Source organism: Mus caroli, chromosome 6, assembly GCF_900094665.2.
Source record: "Mus caroli chromosome 6, CAROLI_EIJ_v1.1, whole genome shotgun sequence".
Classification (NCBI taxonomy): domain Eukaryota; kingdom Metazoa; phylum Chordata; class Mammalia; order Rodentia; family Muridae; genus Mus; species Mus caroli.
The window spans coordinates 98,068,882-98,090,908 of NC_034575.1; the positions used below are offsets into that span (position 1 = coordinate 98,068,882).

A 22,027-nucleotide genomic window follows, 5' to 3' on the forward strand; every position below is an offset into this window, starting at 1 on the left:
TCTGTAGGATCCTGAACAAATATGTTAGATGGGACACCCTTAATTTTCAGGCACACACACACACACACACACACACACACACACACACACACACATTTGCAAACATGGGGGGAGGTTCACAGGCACACACTCACACACAAATTAGGTTCACATAGGTTAAAAAGAGAGTGTGGTAAATACATTAAATGAAATAGCATTCAGCCTCAGAAAAGTGACAAACTCTGTCATTTACAATCATATAGATAAAGTTAAAAGATATCACACTAAGTAAAATGAAAGCTAAATATTGATAATATCTTATATATGTTTTTCTTTAAATATGACAAAACAGGGATAGGAAAGTCATTGTTAAGGGTTACAGAACAGGGCAAATAGATATTGAGCAAAGTGGTCCAGTTGTGAAAAATAAATAAGCTGAAAACTTCAGTGCATGACATGGGGATTATTGTTAATATTTATATTCCTAAAATATGCCAAGAAAGTATGTTTACCATGTTCATAAAACATTGTTCTTAGGTAAGGCAGTAGACATACTGACTAGTTAGACTGTAGCATTTACAAATGTATACATACATCAAAACCTTGCCTTCTATATCCTAGACATATATAATTTGTCAATTATATATCAACAAGGCAAAAACAAGGCAAAACAAAACTAAAGACAAACAAACACACCACACAGAGAGCACAAAGAAAGAAAATCTACTTTCCCTTCCTTTGAATGTCAGTAACGAATGAACTACAGAAGAGATGACACCTGTGCCCTAGAGGTCCTACAGATTGTATCATAAGGTCCCTTAAAATCTAAGCGTTATAGGCATGATCGCCAACAGTGATGTTGACAGGTGTTGAAACATTTACTATGTGAGTCTTGTACAGGGCAGTGTCTTTCTGTTGAGGGCATGCTTTCAGGAGACTGTGAACTCTGCCCTTTCTATTTTCCTGATGCAAGGTGACTGTTCCTGTTCCACATGTGCTGCTATCTTGGAAGGAGAAAATTAATTCCTATAAGCTGTCCTGCACATAGTAGGGACATAAAAACTATTCACAAGGCAATCATATATCCACTTGTACTCCATCGTGACTATGTTAGGCTAACGCTTAAGATAAAACATTTCTTTTTCCAACCTTAAACATGTTAGTAGAAGAAAACCAAAGTGCCCTTAAAAACAGCTGTATGAAGATTGTTCTTTCTTTGAAACATGTGTGAGCAGGGATACAGAGCATAGACTGAGATGTTGATAAGCACATTTGGGAGTTTGGGGGTTTAGTTAGAAATTCTTCAGACCAAACAATTTTATGTAAATAGAAACTGTGAGTCAGTAAGTCATTTAATTGGGCACAAATATTAATTGATCCAACTCTGGCCATAGGTTGAAGAGGATTCTGATATTCTGAACATTGAGATTCATAGATCAGCTTTCCCTTGCCAAAATCATAAAGCTGGTAAATTTTTCTTAAAGTGCCCTAGCTTTCATAATCCAGAAAATCTAATTTGAAACATGGATTTAGCAATCCCACAGTCATCACAAAATTGAACTGATGCAATTTAATAGACCACTTGTCAGCAATTTCTTTAAAATAATACTTTAGTGGAATTTGTTTCTTTAAGGTTTACATTACAAAATGTCAGTCCACCACTCCAAAAAGAAAGGTTTATTTTTATTTCTTTTTTTTTTACATAATTTTTTTAGCCTTAGCATATCCAAATTATAGTGAGAAATAAGTCATCAGACTAAAGTTAAAATTTGATTAGTTAGATTTCTAAAGCACAAACATGAGACACTGTCATGGCTTACATACATTTCTTTTATAATTGTGACTGGTGTCCTATGATATACACAAGGTCCAGAATGAAAGAAATTTGATGAAGGCAGAGTCCTAAATAATGTGTTCAAATTTATATTTTTTCACCATATGCAAAGAGAGCCAAATAAATGTGACCAAACAGATAGATGAAGGCTACTAATGTAGGAGGAGTCTTGTTCCTGGTTTATATAACATGAAGTCAAGATTCAGGAGCCGTGCAAATGCTCTGGTATCACATGGTGGGTAAGTGGCAGACTGAGATCTGATACATGCTTCTCTTACTTTGTTGCTTCCTTATGCCAAAACTGAATACGGAAGGAAATAAACTTCACATATAACTTCTTCTGACATCGTAAATACTATGAATAACCAGTAGCATACTGCTTGGTAGTCAGCCACAAATAACTTGTTTAAGTGCTATAAACATAGACACACAAGGAACTCAAGTGCTTTTGTGACTCGGTGAGATGTACAAGATGTGACTTTGTTATTATATAGTGTATGACAGAAAGGCTATGGTGTTATGGCTTTCTGTGAATACCATTGCAAACCAAGGTCTTGCTTCACACCATTGACTACTTTCACTCATAAATCTTCTCTCACAGGTAGCTAGAATAGGAGAAGAGTAGACCTTCCTTCTTCTCTTTCCAGCAGAAATCAAGGGGGCAGGGAAAGTCTGTTCTGAGAAGGCAAAGCACACAAGGACTTCTCAGCTATCTATGACTCCTAACCCATGAAGGTCAATCTTCTCTTTAAGAAAATCAGTGTTACTTAGTGTTGCTATCCTTGGAAGAAGATGAATGATACAGTATCCCCGACATCAGGCAAAGCTGGCATGCTTTGGAGGTTGAATATGAACTTTGCCATGGAATTAATACAAAGAAAATTAGTCTAGTTTTTATTGATATGACCCTCCTGTTTAAATGGTATTTTTCTTTTCTTTTTTTTTTTATTAGGTAATTTCCTCAATTACATTTCCAATGCTATCCAAAAAGTCCCCAATACACTCCCCCCCCCAGTTCCCCACCCACCCACCCCCACCCCTTGGCCCTGGCATTCCCCTGTACTGGGGCATATAAAGTTGGCAAGTCCAATGGGCCTCTCTTTCCAGTGATGGCCTACTAGGCCATCTTTTGATACAAATGCAGCTAGAGACAAGAGCTCTGGGGTACTTTCTTTGCTCCATTTCAGGTTCCTCCAGTGTACCACTTGCTTTCTGAAGTGATCTCCTTATCCTAGGTGAGGAAACATTCTCCTCACCTCTTCACAGAATGGAAGGGTTAAAAACACCTGCTTCATGGACAGAGGACCAGCATCCAGTGTCTTCCAACTGTCCATCTTTGTGTTTACTGTCTAAGATTTAACACTTAGCAATGACCCCTTCTCTTGAAAATTTCTGTTTGTAGAGAAATCATATTATCATGTTAATCACATACTCTATCTCACTATAGTTCATTGTTGGACATCAAACCATGCCAGGAAGTTTGGTAAGGTAGAGCAGATCAAGACCAGGAGACTCGGTGTGTATACACCTAAGGCTTAGGTGACTCCCAGCTCCTTCCCAGCCTCCTGACTTGGAACACATGCCATGTTTCTCATATAATAAAGATGTAACCTCAGTCACTAAGGCCCAAAATAGAGGTGCTAATGATGTACCTAGAAATTTGGAGGGCTTAGCCAATAAGCTTCCCTTCCCAGACATTCCTCCCTGCAAAATGTATTTCGTCTCAGGCTTACCCTGAGAAGCGGGGTAGAGTTTTACTCACCCATTTTCTGCCATTACAATACACTGTTGGGAAACAAGATCCACCATGGAGAGCTATGAAGAAGGCCTTTCCAGTCACAACCACTACCAAGCCTGCTGCTTTCGAAGCTAAAGACAATTCCCACCACCACCACCTCATAGGACAAGCCACATCTCCCCTTCTCCCATCCCAGTCTCTGAAGAGACATTGTCCCCAGCCCACAGGTCCCCACCTTCGTTATATGCTCTTCTGTGACTCTCAGAGTTGCCTGGATATCCAAGTGTCTGAGAACCCCTTGGCTGAGACCCAGGGACCCCAAATCAGCTCCAGCTTTCTACTAAACAGCCCCTAGACCCCAAAATCAAACTTCCCAATTGATGACAACAGTAGATTCTTTCTGTCTTCCCAAAAGAAACATCTCTAGAGATATCATATTTATGGAGTTATGAGGTATATAAGACCCACTGAATTTTAAGGCTAGTTTCTATGGGCAAAAGTTTTATTACAAATTGAATAAAATGGCTTTAAAAATCTGTCTCGGTTGTGGTTGTTCATATTCAGGATATATCGTCACTATTTCTTTCTCTAAAAACAGTTCCATTTATATAGTATTAAATGCTGCATAGAATATCTGGAATGATTTTAATGTGTTTAATTAGGAGTAATGGGCTATTCTTGGACTTTCTTTTCAACTGAGGCTATATAAATAAATTTAATATTATAAGCAATGACATTCTCATAAAATGCCTAATTTTCAAAAATAATTGTCCAATGCATTTTATATTCCACTAAGTAATAAAGAAAAAATTCACATATATCTGATACATGCTAATGGGCTATTTTTCTTATAAACCATGCCTGTTCATAGTCTCAATATTTGTTTTTTATTTTATTTTGCTTAAAGAAGATAAACAACCCAATTTAACTTGTCTCTCTTGAAAACACACGATTTTAAGGGAATAAAATGGGAGAAGAGTGAAACACTAACACCTGCTAACATAATGTAGGTTGCTGAAAGGCAGAGGACATTTCTTTTACTCAGAGAACTGCTTATTGTAGGTCTGTACAGTCAAGAATTGTGAAAGAAAAATGTTTTTACTCAATCCTCAATGTTTGTAACTATGAGGTTTGAAATTGTTTGTTGCTCCAGAGCAAATGAAGCTGACCTTTTCCTTATAAATCAAGTATGAGAATATATTATGAAAATAGGCTTCTCTACTTATAACTAAAGTGTCCATGAGCTTCAGAGGATGATCCATGTTCTCTTCTACTCTATAATATCTACCTTTAGAGATGATTATGCCCATTGCCACAGCTAAGCTATTCACAGTCACACTTATCACTCTACATAATTAATAAAAGTCATAGTCTTATCTTTTAAAAATCTAATTTAGGTTGAATGACACTTTAATTAAAGATTATTTTCTTATTAGAAATGTATTTGTTGGCTGGGATGTGATACAGATCTTTACTATTATGCATAATTCAACCCCACATTTGCTTCCCAGACCCTAAAAAAGTAAGTAATTAAAGAAGCAAAGACTAAGTAAGTATATCTGCGGCCAGAAACCCTATGGTATATTGGAGATAAACACATTAGTGTCAAATATCATCATAAATACTGCATTGGAAATGTCATCCTAAAAACGTTATCTGTTCTGGTCTCATATACATCATTCAGTTTAGATGTACTCAGCTGAATCTGCAGCTCCTCTGCTAGAACTGCACATGGTTGTCCAACTCCAACATGTCTTCCACTTAAAGTGCTTCCAAGTTCTGGCTGAAATCTGCATACCCAGTCACAAAGGAAAGACATGGGGCCTTACATTGCCAAGCGAAGGACATCAGCCTACACTGCTTTCCAATGAACCTGGACAAGATTCAAGTCCACAACTCTGTCCTAATTGCTTTGAGCAGTCTGCTCCCTCAGCATACAAGCTCACTGGCATTTGTGCTGTCCAAGGACATAAAACCCAAAATCCAAACCATTATTTCAGATATCCAATGGCACAATTCTCCCTCTCTCTTTATTTCTGCTTATCTTCAGCTTTATCTTCCTGTCTGAAAGTTTCCTGATTATCCACAGGAGAAATGTGAGACACAGAAAAACAAGATGAAGGATCCAGAATGCTATACTCATAGAACACTGCATTTGTTCCCTCTAGACTGATAGAGCAGTAACCACTTGTCTCTTTCTTAAAACAGAGGATTATGCCCATTTGTATATTTTGTAGCTGCTCTTCATTGAGCTGACAGTAGGCAGCTTATGCTCAGGTAGTTGTCTAGATTGACTGGTGCATTGGTGGGGTACAAAGTCAATGGACTGTTTTTTTTTTTTTTCTTTTTTTATTGGATATTTTATTTATTTACATTTCAAATGTTACCCCCTTAATGGTCTGTTCTTGATGTAGTCGAGCTAGTCTGGAAAGTGTCTCTTTAGAAAGCCCAGCCAAGCAGGGAACACTCAACCAAGACACAGAAACCTAAAACCCTTTCCATTATGCTGCCTTTTAATACTTTACATGTAATATAAACTCAATCTTACTATTTAGCATATATCCAAATATGTGTCTGTTAAGTGATGTGATCATTACAAGTTGAAGGCATACAGTTGCTATCTGTTTTAATGGGCGAGAGAACAAAGGTTGACAAGTGTCACATAAGTGTGACATCAAACTAGGAACCAAGAAAGCTGCAGATTCCTTCACCTTCTAAACTTACATTCTTTCACAATCCATCATAGTATTTTGTGCAGAGTAAATTGTTCCTTGGGAACCTAGGGCTAAATCTCTTAATCTTTTTATCCCCACTTAAAATTAATATTATGAACCTCTGTCTAGGATGTGTACTGCTGTGACGACAAGTGGATTTACTGTTGAATAAAGAAGTGAAGCCCTTGGAAAATAATCACTGTATGATTAATGTGCATAGTCAAAATGATTTAGGTACTTACATAGGTGGCCTTGACTTATATAGTTACAGGGGAGGTCTTAACTTCCAGTGTAGTGCAAAATAAAAAGGATTTTGACCACATAGTGTACTTTTAAACTTGTTTATAAATATAAACACCAAGTATGAGGTCACATCCTCTTTCAGTTTGACCTATGTGGCTGGGTTGCGTTTGAGATGCCCACTTTGGAGTTTGTGTTGTTCATTTGAAGTTGTGTTTAAAAAAAATGTTTTCTGTTATATAAAGGAACAATTGCAGCTTGTGTGGCTTTACCAACTCTTATGAAATTGCCTCCAAGCCTGTAATCTAAAAGCTGTTCATTTGCAGTAAGAATTTGTTGAAATTTAAGAAAAGGAAATCCATGACCATGGAAGAAGATTTTACTTTTTGTTCAATGTCCTCTCTTTTCCCAAATAATGCTTGTAATTCTGTGATTGGAAAAGCCTGAGATTGCCTCAAAGATGTTAGACTCCTGTATAAAAGCTGGTTCTGAAATCTTAGTGGTTATACTTAAGGGTTGGATTCCTCATTAGCAGCAAGTATGTTCAAAGGCAGATAACTTGTATAGAGCTTTGGAGGGGGTTCCTGTAATCAATCACCACACACAGAAGCATCCAACGGAACATTCCCCCATAGGGCTCATTGGCTAAAATCACATAAGCAGGTGACAAAGTTGCATTCCTTCTAAAGAGATCAGAAACATTTGGGCTTAATCGGATGTCAGGCGTGGAAAGCTGATCCCTGGTGTGATGGAAACAGAATCCCTTTCTGTTGCCCTTTCGAGTCTTCAAAGCATCCATCCGGATCTACTTCAAGGTCCAGGTCCACGTTGGAACTTACTTGTTTCCCAAATGGTTATCACTCTCTAGCTATCCCTTTGCCTTTCTTTTCCTCTTTTATTTAATTTCCAAAGCCCAGGTGATTTGTTTGTTTCTACCTAGGTTAATTTTGTAGGATAATATCTTTATTTTACAATTGAAATATTAGGGCTGGCATTATGGCTCGGTGCATAAATATTACTGCTACCAAGCTTGGCAGTATGAGTTTAACCACCAGAGCTTGCACAGTGGAAGAAGGGGAGAACTGATTGCCACAAGTTGTCCTTGGATTTCCACAAGTACAGTGGCACATTCTCTCTCTCTCTCTCTCTCTCTCCCTCTCTCTCTCTCTGTCTCCCTGTCTCTCTCTCTCTCTCTCATTCTCTGTCAGAAAGGTGCAAACACTCATGTACAAAACAATGAATAAATAAATAAGCATAAAAAATTGACAAACTGGCAACCTTAATTTCAAATATAATTTCATTTTTTTGTTCAGTTGTGATAGTAACTTTTGCTTTTGAAAATCTAGAACTACCTGGGGACCAATTATTCCCGGGTATGCCTTTAAGGGAGCTTCTAGATCAAGCTGAGAAAACCATTCTAAAAGTGAGCAATACTATTCCATGGGCTGGGTTCTTGAAGCTTCCAAAAAGAAGAAAAGAAGCGGAGAATTCTTTCTGCTTCCAGACTGTGGACAGGATGTGAAAGACTGCCTGGCTATTATGCTGTCCTCTCCAGGACAGACTGCACCCTCAAACCCCAAACTGTGAGGCAGAACAATCCCCTCATTCCTTAAGCTATTGCTGTCAGATATTTTATGAGAGTCACCAGAAATGCAATTAATACATGGCTTATCACAACAAAGCCACAGGTTTCTAGGGCAAAGATGTGAGTCTTACGGGGCTATTCCTCAGCTATTAAAATCTCTCAGCACAGTATCTAGCAAGAAATAAGCATTTAGTCAATAGTAATAGTAGTCACTATACACACTTACTCTCTGGTGTGTATTGATCAGCATGGCTTATGAATATTTATGCATTTCATCTCCATAACAAGCCTCTCAACATGAGGCAATAACTGTTGCCATCATCCTCTTAACAAATGAAGAAAAATAAGACACAGAAATGCAGCGACATGTCATGGAGCCGGTAAAATGCCTAATGAAGACATGAACCCAGGCAGAGCAGGCCCAGAATCCACTCATTTAATTAAGATTCCTTCTGTTCCTTCATTCCAGTGTTATAATGAGAAAACAAAGGACATGTTAGCCTAAACTACCCTGAGGAACAGCTGAATCATCCCAGCGTAGAAGACAGCAAAGTGTGCACTTTCCTTGCACACTTGCTCATTTTACCTAATCTTCTCTTTTGTCTTGGGATGCAGTCTAACATCATGGCCTTGAATTCCTTGGTTATTCTGGTGGATTGTCTCCAGAGATCCATACATACTAACTATTATAGCAAAGTATTTTATTTAGAGAAAGGTTTATCAGGATTGAAACTGATTCATAGTGAAATGCAAATATTAAAGACAAAACCATCAGTGGTCTAATTTGTGAATATGATACATTCTACTGTCTGCTGCAGCATTTCATTTTATACTACAACCTTACTGCTGATCACCGCAGGAGGAAAGAAGAAAGCAAACCAGTGTTTTGTAGAATAGAATACCTCGCCTGCTCCCGCACCATCATGTCTCCCTTCTTCCAGAAAGAAAGTGCCCTTGGAGAGGCTCTGGGTTTACAATCCAAGATCACCAGGCTGCCCACCTGCACCTGAACCATTTTTTTCATAGGGTTTCTTGAAAAATCTGGAGCGGAAGCTGAAAGGGAATGAAAGAGAGAGAGAGAGAGAATGACTGTGAGAGAGTATTGTTTATTTAATAAGAACTAAATACTCAAAAAAAAAAAACCCTGTAATTTGAAAGTTTCACTTTATGTATGTTTTTAAATTCTGCTTGCCATGGGAGATTTTGAGGTTTGATTTGAGGTGTATTATATGCAATAATGCAATGCTGAACAATTAATTCGTACTGTTGTCTAAGGTCCCATTCTAAATCTTAAGATTATTGCTGCCGGGCGTGGTGGCGCACGCCTTTAATCCCAGCACTTGGGAGGCAGAGGCAGGCGGATTTCTGAGTTCGAGGCCAGCCTGGTCTACAGAGGGGGGGTCAGGACAGCCGGCTCTACACAGCTTACCTCTTCTCTAAAAACCAAAAAAAAAAAAAAAAAAAAAAAGATTATTGCTTTATGTGGGGACTCCTTTAATATTTACTGTGAATAATTAAAATAATGCAGTCATGAGTTTATTCAAGGAAAACATTTTACATAGAATGCTTAGGAATGTTTGTCCTATCATGATGATGTGGTCTCTCTTGATCCTTACGGCACAGTGAGGATCTGCTACTCAGAGAGTGCTAGGCAAATGTTCTAGAATGAAGGTAGAGCTCTGAATTAACTGTTAGTTAGATTGTGCCATAGAATTCTCACATAATTACATTTATCTTTCAAATTGAGGAAAAAGGACATAAGAAAGAGGTAATGTTCAGTGATGTTTTACCACATTAAATATCATAATGTGCAGAAAATATTATGCTTAATAAAGCTGTGATGTCAAACTTTAGGCTATATAGTAAGATGTAAAGAATCATTTAAATTCAATGCTATGTTAATCAGAAAGGCATTATTCCTTTTACTACATATGTGTAAAATGGTAAAGTTCCTGATTTACTCCCGAGAATCCCAAGTATGAGATGTTATGTGGAAATCACAGCTCCTATGGAACAGATTGTGATAATAAACTCAGTGAATTGGGAGGTATTATATAGAAACTAGAAATAATAGTGATAGCTATGTCCTGGCTCAAGGTATGCTCAAATCAAAACTTTACATCTTAATATCTTGAGAACCCCTTTTTCCTTCTCCACTCCCCTCTTTTCCCTCTCTATTTCTGTTATGCTGTCATGTTACTGTTTAGTTTTTCTGACATTTGACATGCCAATGTCCTTTGCACAAATACCCTAAACACTAAAAATTTTTTTCTTCCCTTCCTTATAACTATCATGCGGAAAGAAGGAAATAAACAATAATCTTAGTATTGATCATTGGTGAATCATGCCTTAAGTTTACTCTATAACTGAACCTCAAAAATTACGTCCGTGAAGTAGTGAAGTAAAATACAGTTTCTGAAATCAAATATCACTGATTTCAATGTTGTCCTTTGCTTTCAGGGACCAGCAAGAGGGAGCACAAGAATAGTGCCAAGAATCATTTCTTCATCTCCAGTAGTGTGGCTGGGAAAAGGTCCATTAGAGATGAAGGACCCTTTTTCGATTTGTTTAACTCAACCTTGGAACTTAATTCTGGTCACCACGGCTGTTTTTCCTTTGACATCATTTAAAATACATATGTTTTGGTTTGGGTTGGATTATTTGTTTGTTTGACTTGGTGTTTTGTTTTTGTTTTTTGAGCCAGGCTCTTACTCTATAGCCCGGGTGGTTTGGTCAGACTTCTGGCATGCCTATGTAACTTAGCCTGCTCTCAACTTTGTGGCATTGATCCCGGTTGGGTCTCCTAGGTGCTGGGAGACTAGTGTATTCTCTAATTAGAAACCCAGAATAATAAAAACAATATTGTGAATCCTATTGGTGGTAGAATGGAATATTAAAAAGTCTGCATTTTAGATTCTAGAAGCAATGGAGGGTTTAAGGGGAGAAAGTAAGATGAAGCCATGAAAATCCATATTCTTACCTACTACCTTGAGCTCAGCACTGGAGTAGATGAGACCATGCTTGTTTTCTGCTATACATTGGAACATTCCAGAGTCAGTCACATTGAGGTTGGTTATTGTAAGGGCACCATTTTCTATCTGTATTCTCTCCTGGATAGAAAATAGTAAAATAAACACCACTATATTTCAATCAGAGAACAGATGTTGCTGTTTTTCCCTGACTCATTGGTAGTCTGACCTGAAATGTAACCTTTTTCTTCTTTGGAATAGAAAATGATGTTTCACATCATACAAGTAAAAAAAAAATCACAAAATAATTATTGAAAGCCAAGGTGAAGTGTAGCAGCCATTTCATCTTCAACCATGGTTAATGATTCAGACTGGGAGCGATGTACTAGAAGGCTGATTTTCATCACAGGAGGTAGAAAGATTTTCATCACAATATATTTTTAAATTGTTTAAGCCTAAGACTTTATACACTCAGTGCATTAAGGAATAATCAGACAGTATAGAAAATCCACATACTTACCAGGGTTTTTTTTTCCTCACCTATGATGGTTTTTATATATAGAAATATAAAGGCATGGAACTGCCTTAGTATACACATACATAAAAGAGCCAAAGTTACATGACTAGAGAGGGAAAGTGAATTAGAAAATAAATACTGAATGCTGAAGGCAGCCAATTCATAGATTTATTTATTCTCTAGACAACAGACCAAGGTATAAAACAGGAAAGGGAAATTAAATTGCATGATTGCCCAAAGTAAAGCATTCTTGCTTCTTTTTTCTTTTTAAGATAGGGTAGCCCTGGCTGTTTTGGAACTCACTCTGTAGACCAGGCTGGCCTCGAACTCAGAAATCTGCCTTCCTGTGTCTCTTAAGTGCTGGGATTAAAGACGTGCACCACCACTGCCCGTCAAAGTAAAGCATTCTCTAACACAAATACACAGAATCATTATTTATATTAATATTATCTTAACAATGCAAAATCATTAGGACACCCTGAATTGTGATATGATGATACTTCATTAAGAGACTGGATGATTGATTTTTATGATTCTCACTATGTTTTGATTTATATGGGAAATGCCCCTTGAAGGCTTTTGTGTTTGAACATAAGAATGATATAAAACTTTGGAACCCTTTGGCTATACTAGGGCTAGTGGGATGGGAGGGTAGTACTTGAAATTGGTATCTGCTTCGGATCTAGCCCTAGCTCTATGCTTCATGAATCCCACTGATATAACCTCTCATTATACCTCCTTCATCATCATGGACTGAAACTGTATACTAAAATAAATCATCTCCTACTTTAATTGCATTTGTAGAATCCCTATGTTTGGATACTAAGGGCTAAACTGCAGTGTTTGTGTGTGTGTATGTGTGTGTAATTTTGTGTGGATGTTCACGCATATGTGTTCAAAATGGCCAAAGGACAACCTTGCCTGTCTCTCCTTATTTGCAGCCAATGCCTACCACTTTTCCTTTCTCTGTAAGACAATGTCTTTCATGTGTTTCTATGCCACAGAACCACAAGCATTTACTCCTACATTCAGCATTGTGTTTACAGTGGGTACTGAGGATAGAACTCAGGTCCCCATGGGAAGGCAAACACTTTACCTATTGAGCTACTTGGTGTCTCGAGGCTAAAGGAATAGTTGGACGAAACAGGTGTATCACCTCACCTCTAATACTAAGGCATCTCCATTTTTCAGCCATCGATAAGAGGGTTTAGGCTTCCCACTTGCCCGGCATTCCCAGTAAAGACTGTCCTCCACAGCAATTTCCACATCTCTTAAGAGTTGAAGCCAATAAGGTTTTGCTATAATAGAGAACAATAAATAGTAGGAAGACAAACAATTCAAATCATAGAGTAAATAAAAAAATAAATGTCTTATAAATGATTATCAGACTACAATCCATAGATTAACATAGGTGGGACAAGAATTATATTAAGTTATTTGAATGGCTATATAGAACATTTCTAGATTTAACAATCATGTTGCAATGTGTTATATCTTAAGCCAACTTTATTGTGCTTTCTCTGCTTTCAAAGTCCTGCACGTTATACTATACTCTTCAGATGTCTATTAATAGAGGCTAATGCAGGTACAGAAATTACTTTCCCAAGTATATTTTTGAATCATAAGATCACATTTCATGACAACTTCAAAGTGAATGTCAGCAGCTATTTGCCTTATTAATACCCATAGGAAGGAAACGACTATGCTTAAGGAAAAACATTTACCACAAGTTAGAAAGAGCTCTGACTTAGACACAAAGTACTGAGCATGTTACATAACTCTTCGTCCATTAAAATGAAAGGACCAAAAAATACAGATTGGCAACCGTAATGCGATTTGTGTTCATTTATCAGAAAAAGGATGTAATTAAGGCAAGTTTAAATTATATATGCAAATCAGTTGGATCAAAAAGATCAATGGTTTGCACTTATGTTTTGCAAGGCACCTGGAAACTGTTTTTTTTTTTTTTTAATTTTTCTTTTATACAGTGATATACCACTTCCAGTGGAATCCATGCAGCATCAACAGTGTATTCATCCAAGTCTCAGACTGCATTTCAGATCCAAACCTGGGAGGTGAGATCTCTTAATGGTTTCACATTGCATTATGCATGCGATGTGTGCCACGCGATCGCATTTGTGTCCTCCCCATGGAGCAGCAGTTTGTCTGTTTCTGTTTAGTTGCAACCACAGGAGGAGTTGTCTTCTTGTGCTTCCTTTCTGTCTCATAAAACTGCCTTTTTTTGGGGGGGGGGCAATGAAATTGAACAGAAACTATGGGTATTTAGCTTTTTTCTTGTTGTATAAAATTGTTTTCCATTATGAAAAACAGTTTGTTCCCAAATAACTCTCCCTACTTTATATTAAAATTTCTTTTCCCTTTTCAGGCATCAGACCCACTTGGAAGGAAACTGTAGGTGGATTTGATAGAAACTGCTGACCAAGACCCAAATCTCCAGTGGGAACCTACATGGGTGACTGGAAGACCTAATTGTCTTCTTATCAAATAGAAGAGTAAGTTGGTGTTCTAAACCAATACTGAGTTTAGAATGGCCACATCAATCAGGCTTTTCTTCCTTAACCTGAACCTGAGTTTCAAGTCCTCTATTACATCATTTTTACATGAAGTATTAGAGGAAATAATCAGAGAACTACAAGGCACTCATTGATGCTATAATACAATCTTTAGGTAAAGTTGTAGGGTGCCTCTCATAAAGCTCTCTACGGTGATTACTTATAATTTATTCTTAGGTACATAAAGCATTATCTACAGAATGGACTGAATACATCAGATGCTATTGGTTTCCCCTTGTGTATTAATCTCTGTTCTTACTTTTTAATTTATGATTAGAATATCACCAATATTTTATGCTGTTATCCTGTCCTCTGACAGCTTACATTGTTCATAAAACCTAGGGAGGAATGATGGTCTCATACCCTGTTCTAAAGGGAGGCTCTTACACTGTCTAATCCTGCATTCCCTTGCTATGATGGACTTTAGGGATGAACCTCTGAACAGGGGACTCATAATTGCTTTGTAGAACAGAAGGTTGTGAGCCACTGTTGTGCTGCTTATTGACAGCCACCGTTTTCTTTTTGTAGTGACAATTAATATTAATCCAAGTAAAGAAGGAAAAAGGAGAGAAACTGAGCCATGGCCTGTTAAATACTTAAATGTCAGTTCAGTGTTGGATGTTTTCCTCGGAGGTACATAGTTTCCATTGGGGCTGAGATCATGGTGCATAGAGTTAAAGGCATTGGAATATTTAATAACAGTTCTCAAGCACTGCACTGTGGAGACTGAATGACCCTTTCACAGTGGTCTGCTAAGACCATCTGCATAGCAGATATTTACATTATAATACAAAACAGTGGCAAAATTACAATTATGAAGTATCGATGAAAATAATTCTATGCTTGGGGAGATCATCCCAATATGAGGAAATGTATTAAGAGTTCATAGCATTTGGAAGCTTGAGAACCACTGAGTTAACAAATCAGAAGTTTCTGTATTTTCTTCCAGTGGTTACTTCTGAGTGTGCTGTGATCAAGATGGAGATGAGGAGAAAGAGGAAGCTAAGCTACCGTATGAGAAATTCTCTTCGTGTGTGGGACTCTGAGCTGCTCAGCCACATGGGTGGGCTTACCACTACTACCAGCACCATTTCTATACCATGCCACCAACTCACAGCCAGTGACATCATCCAGGAAGTATATGATGCATATGTAGATGTATATATGTGTGTATGTTCATACACTCATACATAAAACTAATTATGAGAGAAAATGGGAAAGTTACAAAACATGAGGACTCATGCTGTTAAAACATTCTTTCATTTTGCCCCTAATAGTCCCCAAGATCCAGCAACATAGGAAATATGAACCTTGTCAGAGATTGTTGGGCTCCATTTTGACCCTGGTTTAGGCCTTGAGGACAAACCAGAGCCTGGCTCGAGTTTTGAAAACTATCTCAGTCACTTCCATACTGGAGTGACTTAGCAAGACCTGCTTGAACCTGACTTTGCCTAACTACTGCCGATGCAGAATAACTTTGTTGGCTCTGTCAGTCCCCCATACACTTTGTCACCTTTCCCCTCCCCCTATGTCATTTCACCTCAGCAAAAAACCCCACCTCCTCTCTCATCCCTTTATAAACAAAATGACTGATACAATTAAATGAGTTTCTGCTCGAGGCTAGGGGTGGTTATTTCCCTGAAGGCAGGAGATCTGAGCCATGACACTCACCACCTTGCTTCAGCACAGGTTCTCTCCTCTCAGCCCTGACCTGCCAGCAGAGAACCAGCAAGAGGTAATGTACTTTCCAACTTCCAATTATTGAAGGAGGACCAATAAAAGTTTCTACAGTCTTAACAGCTGTCTTAGTAATCAGTTTCCTTCCCTGCAGGATTTGCATAACTGTACACACTGCCCCAGAAAATTGTTTCAATATCCAGTTACTAAAATACATAGGCTATAATGCAATTTGTCCTTCATAAAATTGGCGAATTCATACCAGGTTTACAATGTTCCTAATAATTAAACTGCAAATATATGCAGCTAGCTTCATTTCTGTGCATCTTACAGATGGATTGTGTACAATAACACATCAGCACTTTTCAAATTACATTTTCATCAAAACCTAATGCATGCTTAAAACAAAAGAAATTTCAAAGGAAAAAAAGAATATTTAATTTCCTAAAAATGTGTTCTAAAAACTATTCTTTCCTTCTCCAATTGAGCAGTATATCAAACAAATATGATTGTGAATTAAAGGAAGCAAATAGTCTCTACAGATACATCATTTACATTTTTGGATGAGGCTGAATATTTCTTTCCAAGACAACATCCTCAGTTTGGCTTACTAATGTAATAATTGTAACATCTCAATAAGTAGTTTTATTCTGCTTTTCAAATGAATGCACAAAATCACTTCTTCTAGGAGATAAAGCAACTAGAGAGAGCTGTCTCTTACATGATTATCTATGTGAAAGGTCATGCTTCAAAAAAATATGAAAGATTTCATTATCATATGAATCACTTTCATAATGTAAAGGAATGTCAAGTTGATTGCAAAGTTCTTTTTAATTTCTTTATTCTCTGATGTTTGTCCTTGCCTAACAAAAATGAGAATAAAACCTAGAAAGTGACAAATTAAATCCTGATTTTCTGATATAACGACCACTTCCCCTAAGAACATCAATGATTGAATAAAAGCCACAAGACAACTTCCCCCAAGGCTGTTGCTTACCATAGTAAGTGAGCCGCCCTCTCGCCACATTTTTTCCTCTTGAATTTTCAGCAATACACTCATAGGAGCCTGTATCTTCCTGTTGGAAGTTTTGAATTTCGAGCATACCATTGAACTTCCTCAACTTAATTTTGTTGGGAAACGGCATCCCATCACTTCTTCTCCAATTAATCTGAGGAACAGGGCTGATAAGAAAATTGTCAAGTTGTTGGCTGTTCTCTGGAAATCTCATAGACTCAACACCGAAAGGCTTTGGTTAAGAGAGCAAAAGGCACAGGTTTCAAAGGCAGACGACTTGTGGTTGTAAATTATATAATAAGATGTGAAGACTAAATTCTTGTTTTGATGGAGGGTCCCACTATGTAGCCCAGACTTGCTCCTGACTCCTGATCCTTCTGCCATGATCTCCAAGTGATGTGATTACAGGCTGTCAAAATTAGAGACAAATTGTGTGTTGTCACAAGAGAAAGCTATGAAATCCAGACCTCAGTAGTGGAAACTTTGACAAATTTTATTTCAAAACAGTTAGGAAGCATAAAAGTAATGGATGAATTTGAAAATGTGCATGATCTACCAAAATTAAAGCCAGAAAATATTGTAAATAATTTACACAGGTAGTTACAGCAATGATATCAAAACTGCAATCAGAAGTGTCTGCATAAAGAAGACCACGGGAGCATATGAGTGTATTGCTAAACTCTCAAACTTGTTAAAGAAGTTCTCATCCATTCTAGTATGGGCCAAGCAGTTTGATAAGGAACAAAGGGAATGCACACTATCAGGTTCTATGAAGCCTATATTATCCTGATACCCAAAGTGGATCAAAATACAGCAAAAAAGAAAACTGCAGATAAATTCTGCACACTAACATGGATGCAAATATTCTTAACAAAATACTTGCAAACTAAATTCAGGAACACATAAGAAACTGATATGCTATGGCCAAGTGAGCTTCCTTTCTGAGATGAAAAGTTGGTTCAACATACATACATCAATAAATACAGTAGATGAGATAAATAAACCTAAGGACAGACATAACCATCTTGATAGATGCTTAAAAGCATTTCACAAAGTTTAGCATGCTGTCATTATGAAAGTCATGGAGACATTAGGAAAACATGTTTCGTATCTCAAATTAATAAAAGATATGTATAAAAACCATAAGGTCAACTTTACACAAAACTGGAAAAAACAGAGACTTCTCACTTCCTCTCAAATATGGCATGAGCCAAGGATGCCCAGTTTCACTTCTTACTTAGTATATGGCTCAGATCAGTCTTAGCTAGAACAATAAAACACAATGGAGATGATGCAGAGAAAAAATGGGAAAGTATTCAAGTTATCCCTATTTACAGGTGGCATAGTTGTGTATTTAAAAGACCCTATATAATTGTTTTTGTAAAACTGCAACAAATAAAAGTAACAGGTAAATATCAGTAGCCTTCATATATACCAAGAGTGAACTAGCAGAACAAAATTAAGACAGTATTTCATTCATACTAATTCCCAAAAAATAAGGTACCTAGGTGTAAGTGTAGCCAGGAAGGTGAAGGGAAGACAGAAAATGATGAACATGACTCTCAGGCTCCTGAACTGAAATAATGAGTGTCATGGAAATAGCTATGCTCCAAACTAAATCTACATATTTAATGCAACTCTTATGAGAATTTCAATGTAATTTATCATGAAACTAGAAAAAGCAATCCAAAAATTCCTGTGGATATTCAAAAGACCAGATTTAAGCCAAAGCAATACTAACAAGAAAATATCAAACTGTTGGTATCACATGTTTGTCCCCAAATTATAAAAACAAGTTACAATGACTGTGTTGCAAACAAAAAGACAGAGAATAGGGGACTTGGATATAACAATCAAAGCTGTGGCCCCATAATTTTTGACAAAGATGTCAAAAAATGTATAAGACAGTTTGTTGGAGAAATGATGCTGGCAAACCTGGATATCCACATGCAGTAGAATTTGAATCAAAGCTGTTATTCTGTACTAAAAATCCACTCAAAGCCCACAAAAGGCATTCATTAAAAGTTTAAAATGCTAAAATGTCTGGAGGAAAGCATTGGAAATGTCCTTCAAGATACAGGTATTGACAAGAACTTTCCAAACAGAACCCCAAGGCTTAGAAATCAGACCCATGGATCAATAAATGAGACTGCATGAAATTAAAAGGTTTCTGCACAGCAAAAGAAACTATTAGCAGAGCATGTAGCACACAAAATGGAAGACTTTCCTTATAAGCTAAAACTATAACAAGGGGCTAATATTATAAATTTACAAAGAATTGGAAAGACTAAATAAACATCAGCGAAGTAAAACTGCCCTTGAACAAATGGGTAATGAAATAATCAGGAAGCTATGAAAACGAAGAAACATAAATGCTGGTAATATTTTTGAAATGATAAAAATACCTACTTGACTGTAATGGAGTGCAAAATAAACTACTCTGAGTTGCCAAGTTATCCCAGCCAGAATGACTATCATAAAGAAATCAGATACTGTAGAAAATGTGAAGAAGGAGAAGCCTTTACACATGCCTGGTAGAAATGCAGACAATATGTAAATCAGTATTGAGGTTTTGAAATAAGAAAAACAGAAGGAAAAAGGAAAGAAAGAAAGAAATATAGAAAGAAAGAAAGAGAGAAAGAAATAAAGAAAAGAAAAGAAAGAAAGAAATGAATAAAGATACAAAACAACAAAGAATAAAATAAAAACAGAATAGTCTGGGCATGTACTCAAGGGACTCCACATGCTCACCCACGTTTACCGATACTCTAGTTGGGATATAAAACAAAATAAAACAAAGAAACAAACAAGCAAATCCCATGCAACCAGACTAGCTAAAAGTGTGGTGCATACTGAGATTTACCTTTTCCCATTGTAAAGAAAAGTGAAATTTTTAGGAAAATGGATATATCAAAAAGTATAATACTATACCAGCTCCTTAAAACTCAGTTACATAAAAAAAATATGTATTATCCTTCATATGTGCATCCAAGTTTGTAAGGTATATACGTATATATGTTTTTAACACACACACACACACAAATTTAGTTATTAAAAATTAAGAAAGGAAATCTACAGAGGTTAAAAATAGGCAAATATACACATATGACGTGCAAGTGCAAAAGACTGAAGATTGAGTTCAAGTCAGCATCAAGGGTTGCAAACAGTAGAAGAAAAATGGGGGAAAGGAAATCTAGTAAAAATTTTTAAATTTCCACTTTTTTTGGAAAATTTCATAGTGATATCTGATGTCTTGTATGCTAACTTAAAGTACAAAACACTTTATTAACATATACACAAAATATATTATGCACAAAGAAAAAAATAGAACTTACCCTCCCTCCCTTAGCAACCTAAAACTATGTGTGATTGTTACAGAACTTACTTTCCCAGGGCGAAGCATTCCAACCTCACAGTTGAACCTTTAGCTGCTGGAAGAGTCTCTGGAAACTGGACTTCTATTTTGGGTTCATATTCACCCATGACACCTATGAATTCGTAATACAAAATGGGTAATGTCAATGTTTTCTATGGCATCATTTTGTATTCTGTGTTTCCTATGGAATCATCTTAAATAAAACTTTATTTAGGTCTCTCTTGAACCAACTTTCAGTGGTTGCAATGACTCACTTGTACAAGCCTTGACCAAACATGCACCCTGAATAACATTAAGTCAAAAGTGCTGCAATATGCAAAACATTTTAATGAAAACCATTTCAATTCTATACTCAATGTGAGCACTTCTATTTAAGTTGCCATCTACAATGAATTAATAATTCCTGAAATTTCCTAAGGTACAAAGATTATAGTGGGGGTTTTGCTAAATGGTAGCCCAGTCACATAGGTGCCAATCTTAAACGTATTAAATGGCTCCCTGATGTCAAAACACAGTGATTTAACATTCGGGAACATTCTGATTCCATTATACTTGACTAGAAACTGCTTCCATATTTGTGTTCAAGAAATTATGCTGTATGTGATATGATTTACTTTCAAAAGGTCAGCTACCCTGGCTTATAAATTGGCACTCTCTTTTTCCTCTCAAAAGTCCCATGTAGTCCATGTTGGTCTCAAACTCACAGCATAGCCCATAATGACCTTGAACTTAGGATTGTCCTGTCTTAAACTCTGAAATTGCAGACATGTAACACCATATTCATTGTATGCATTTTTGAGAATCAAACCCAGAGCTCTGTGCATGTTAGGCAAGTATTCTAACAAAAAAGCTGTCAACCCCGCTCCTAAATGGGATTTCTCCTATATCTCATAAATAACTTGTAAGCACTGATCAGGGAGGTAATTCCACAGGTCTTTTCGCTACAATTTTACTACTTTAGTGAGACTTTTAAGCTTATAATAAAATATTTACAAAATAAACAATTTCAAGCTGACAAAAATTAAAAACAAATGCTTTTATGGGCATTCCACTAAGAAGGTCTCATACCATCAGAGCGTAGCACCAAAGGGGTTGGGGAGCCCAATACTCTGGTATTTGTCACAGTGCTGGTCACCACACATGTGTAATTTCCCACATCAGATGGTTCCACCTTAGCTATGTAGAGGTGTCCTGTCTCTTGAGAGACAAATCGTCGACTGTCCTCTTCAACAAATGATGGATACTCATTGAAGACCCAAGCATATGACAGTTCTAGCAAAAGTTAAGAAGACATACATTTCATTACAGTCAGGAAGTTACAAAATTACCTTTACATCCGGGGATCTTTTTCTTGCAAGCTATTCAGAAGAACACTTAGGGAACTGATTTTGCATTCATTTTATACTATGATGAAGAATACTGTTGATTGGCATTCTAGTGCACACAGCACCTCTGCTCTCTTCCTGTCCCTTCTCTAGGTGATGCTTTTATAAGGCTCAGTGATTTGCCCTTGCTTTCTTTTCATTTCTGTTTCTATAGTTCCATAGCTCTAAATCACCAATTACATCATAGCAATTTCTGGCATCAAACTGTTATCATGGCTCCTTAGTTTCTTGTGAATATCACACAGTGGCTCAATCTCAACATAATCCCTCTGACAAACTCTTGGTGTCTCTGGTTCCTGGGCCTTTGAATATGCTGCTCCTGGGCCTACAAAGACTTTTGTCTGGCTTGCACTTAACTTCCTTCCTTCCTTCCTTCCTTCCTTCCTTCCTTCCTTCCTTCCTTCCTTCCTTCCTTCCTTCCTTCC

General features: G+C 37.1%; 1 protein-coding gene and 1 long non-coding RNA gene across 6 annotated transcripts in view; one reads left to right on the forward strand and one right to left on the reverse strand.

Moving 5' to 3' along the window:
- Window positions 1-22,027, reverse strand: part of Cntn3 (contactin 3) — a 354,817-nt gene that overhangs the window by 83,307 nt on the left and 249,483 nt on the right. For all 5 annotated transcript variants that reach the window (XM_029478975.1, XM_021164805.2, XM_029478972.1 and 2 more), the window contains 6 exons: window positions 21,286-21,489; window positions 20,227-20,329; window positions 16,824-17,008; window positions 12,738-12,874; window positions 11,071-11,200; window positions 8,993-9,143 (listed from right to left, as the gene is read on the reverse strand). In XM_029478975.1, the coding sequence (XP_029334835.1) occupies window positions 8,993-9,143; window positions 11,071-11,200; window positions 12,738-12,874; window positions 16,824-17,008; window positions 20,227-20,329; window positions 21,286-21,489 (910 nt within the window). The remainder of the gene's footprint in view (window positions 1-8,992; window positions 9,144-11,070; window positions 11,201-12,737; window positions 12,875-16,823; window positions 17,009-20,226; window positions 20,330-21,285; window positions 21,490-22,027) is intronic.
- Window positions 9,788-22,027, forward strand: part of LOC110296217 — a 40,702-nt gene continuing 28,462 nt past the window's right edge. Inside the window, exons 1-4 of the long non-coding RNA XR_002378162.1 lie at window positions 9,788-9,858; window positions 10,551-10,623; window positions 13,565-13,651; window positions 13,963-14,089. This is a non-coding gene — a long non-coding RNA (uncharacterized LOC110296217). The remainder of the gene's footprint in view (window positions 9,859-10,550; window positions 10,624-13,564; window positions 13,652-13,962; window positions 14,090-22,027) is intronic.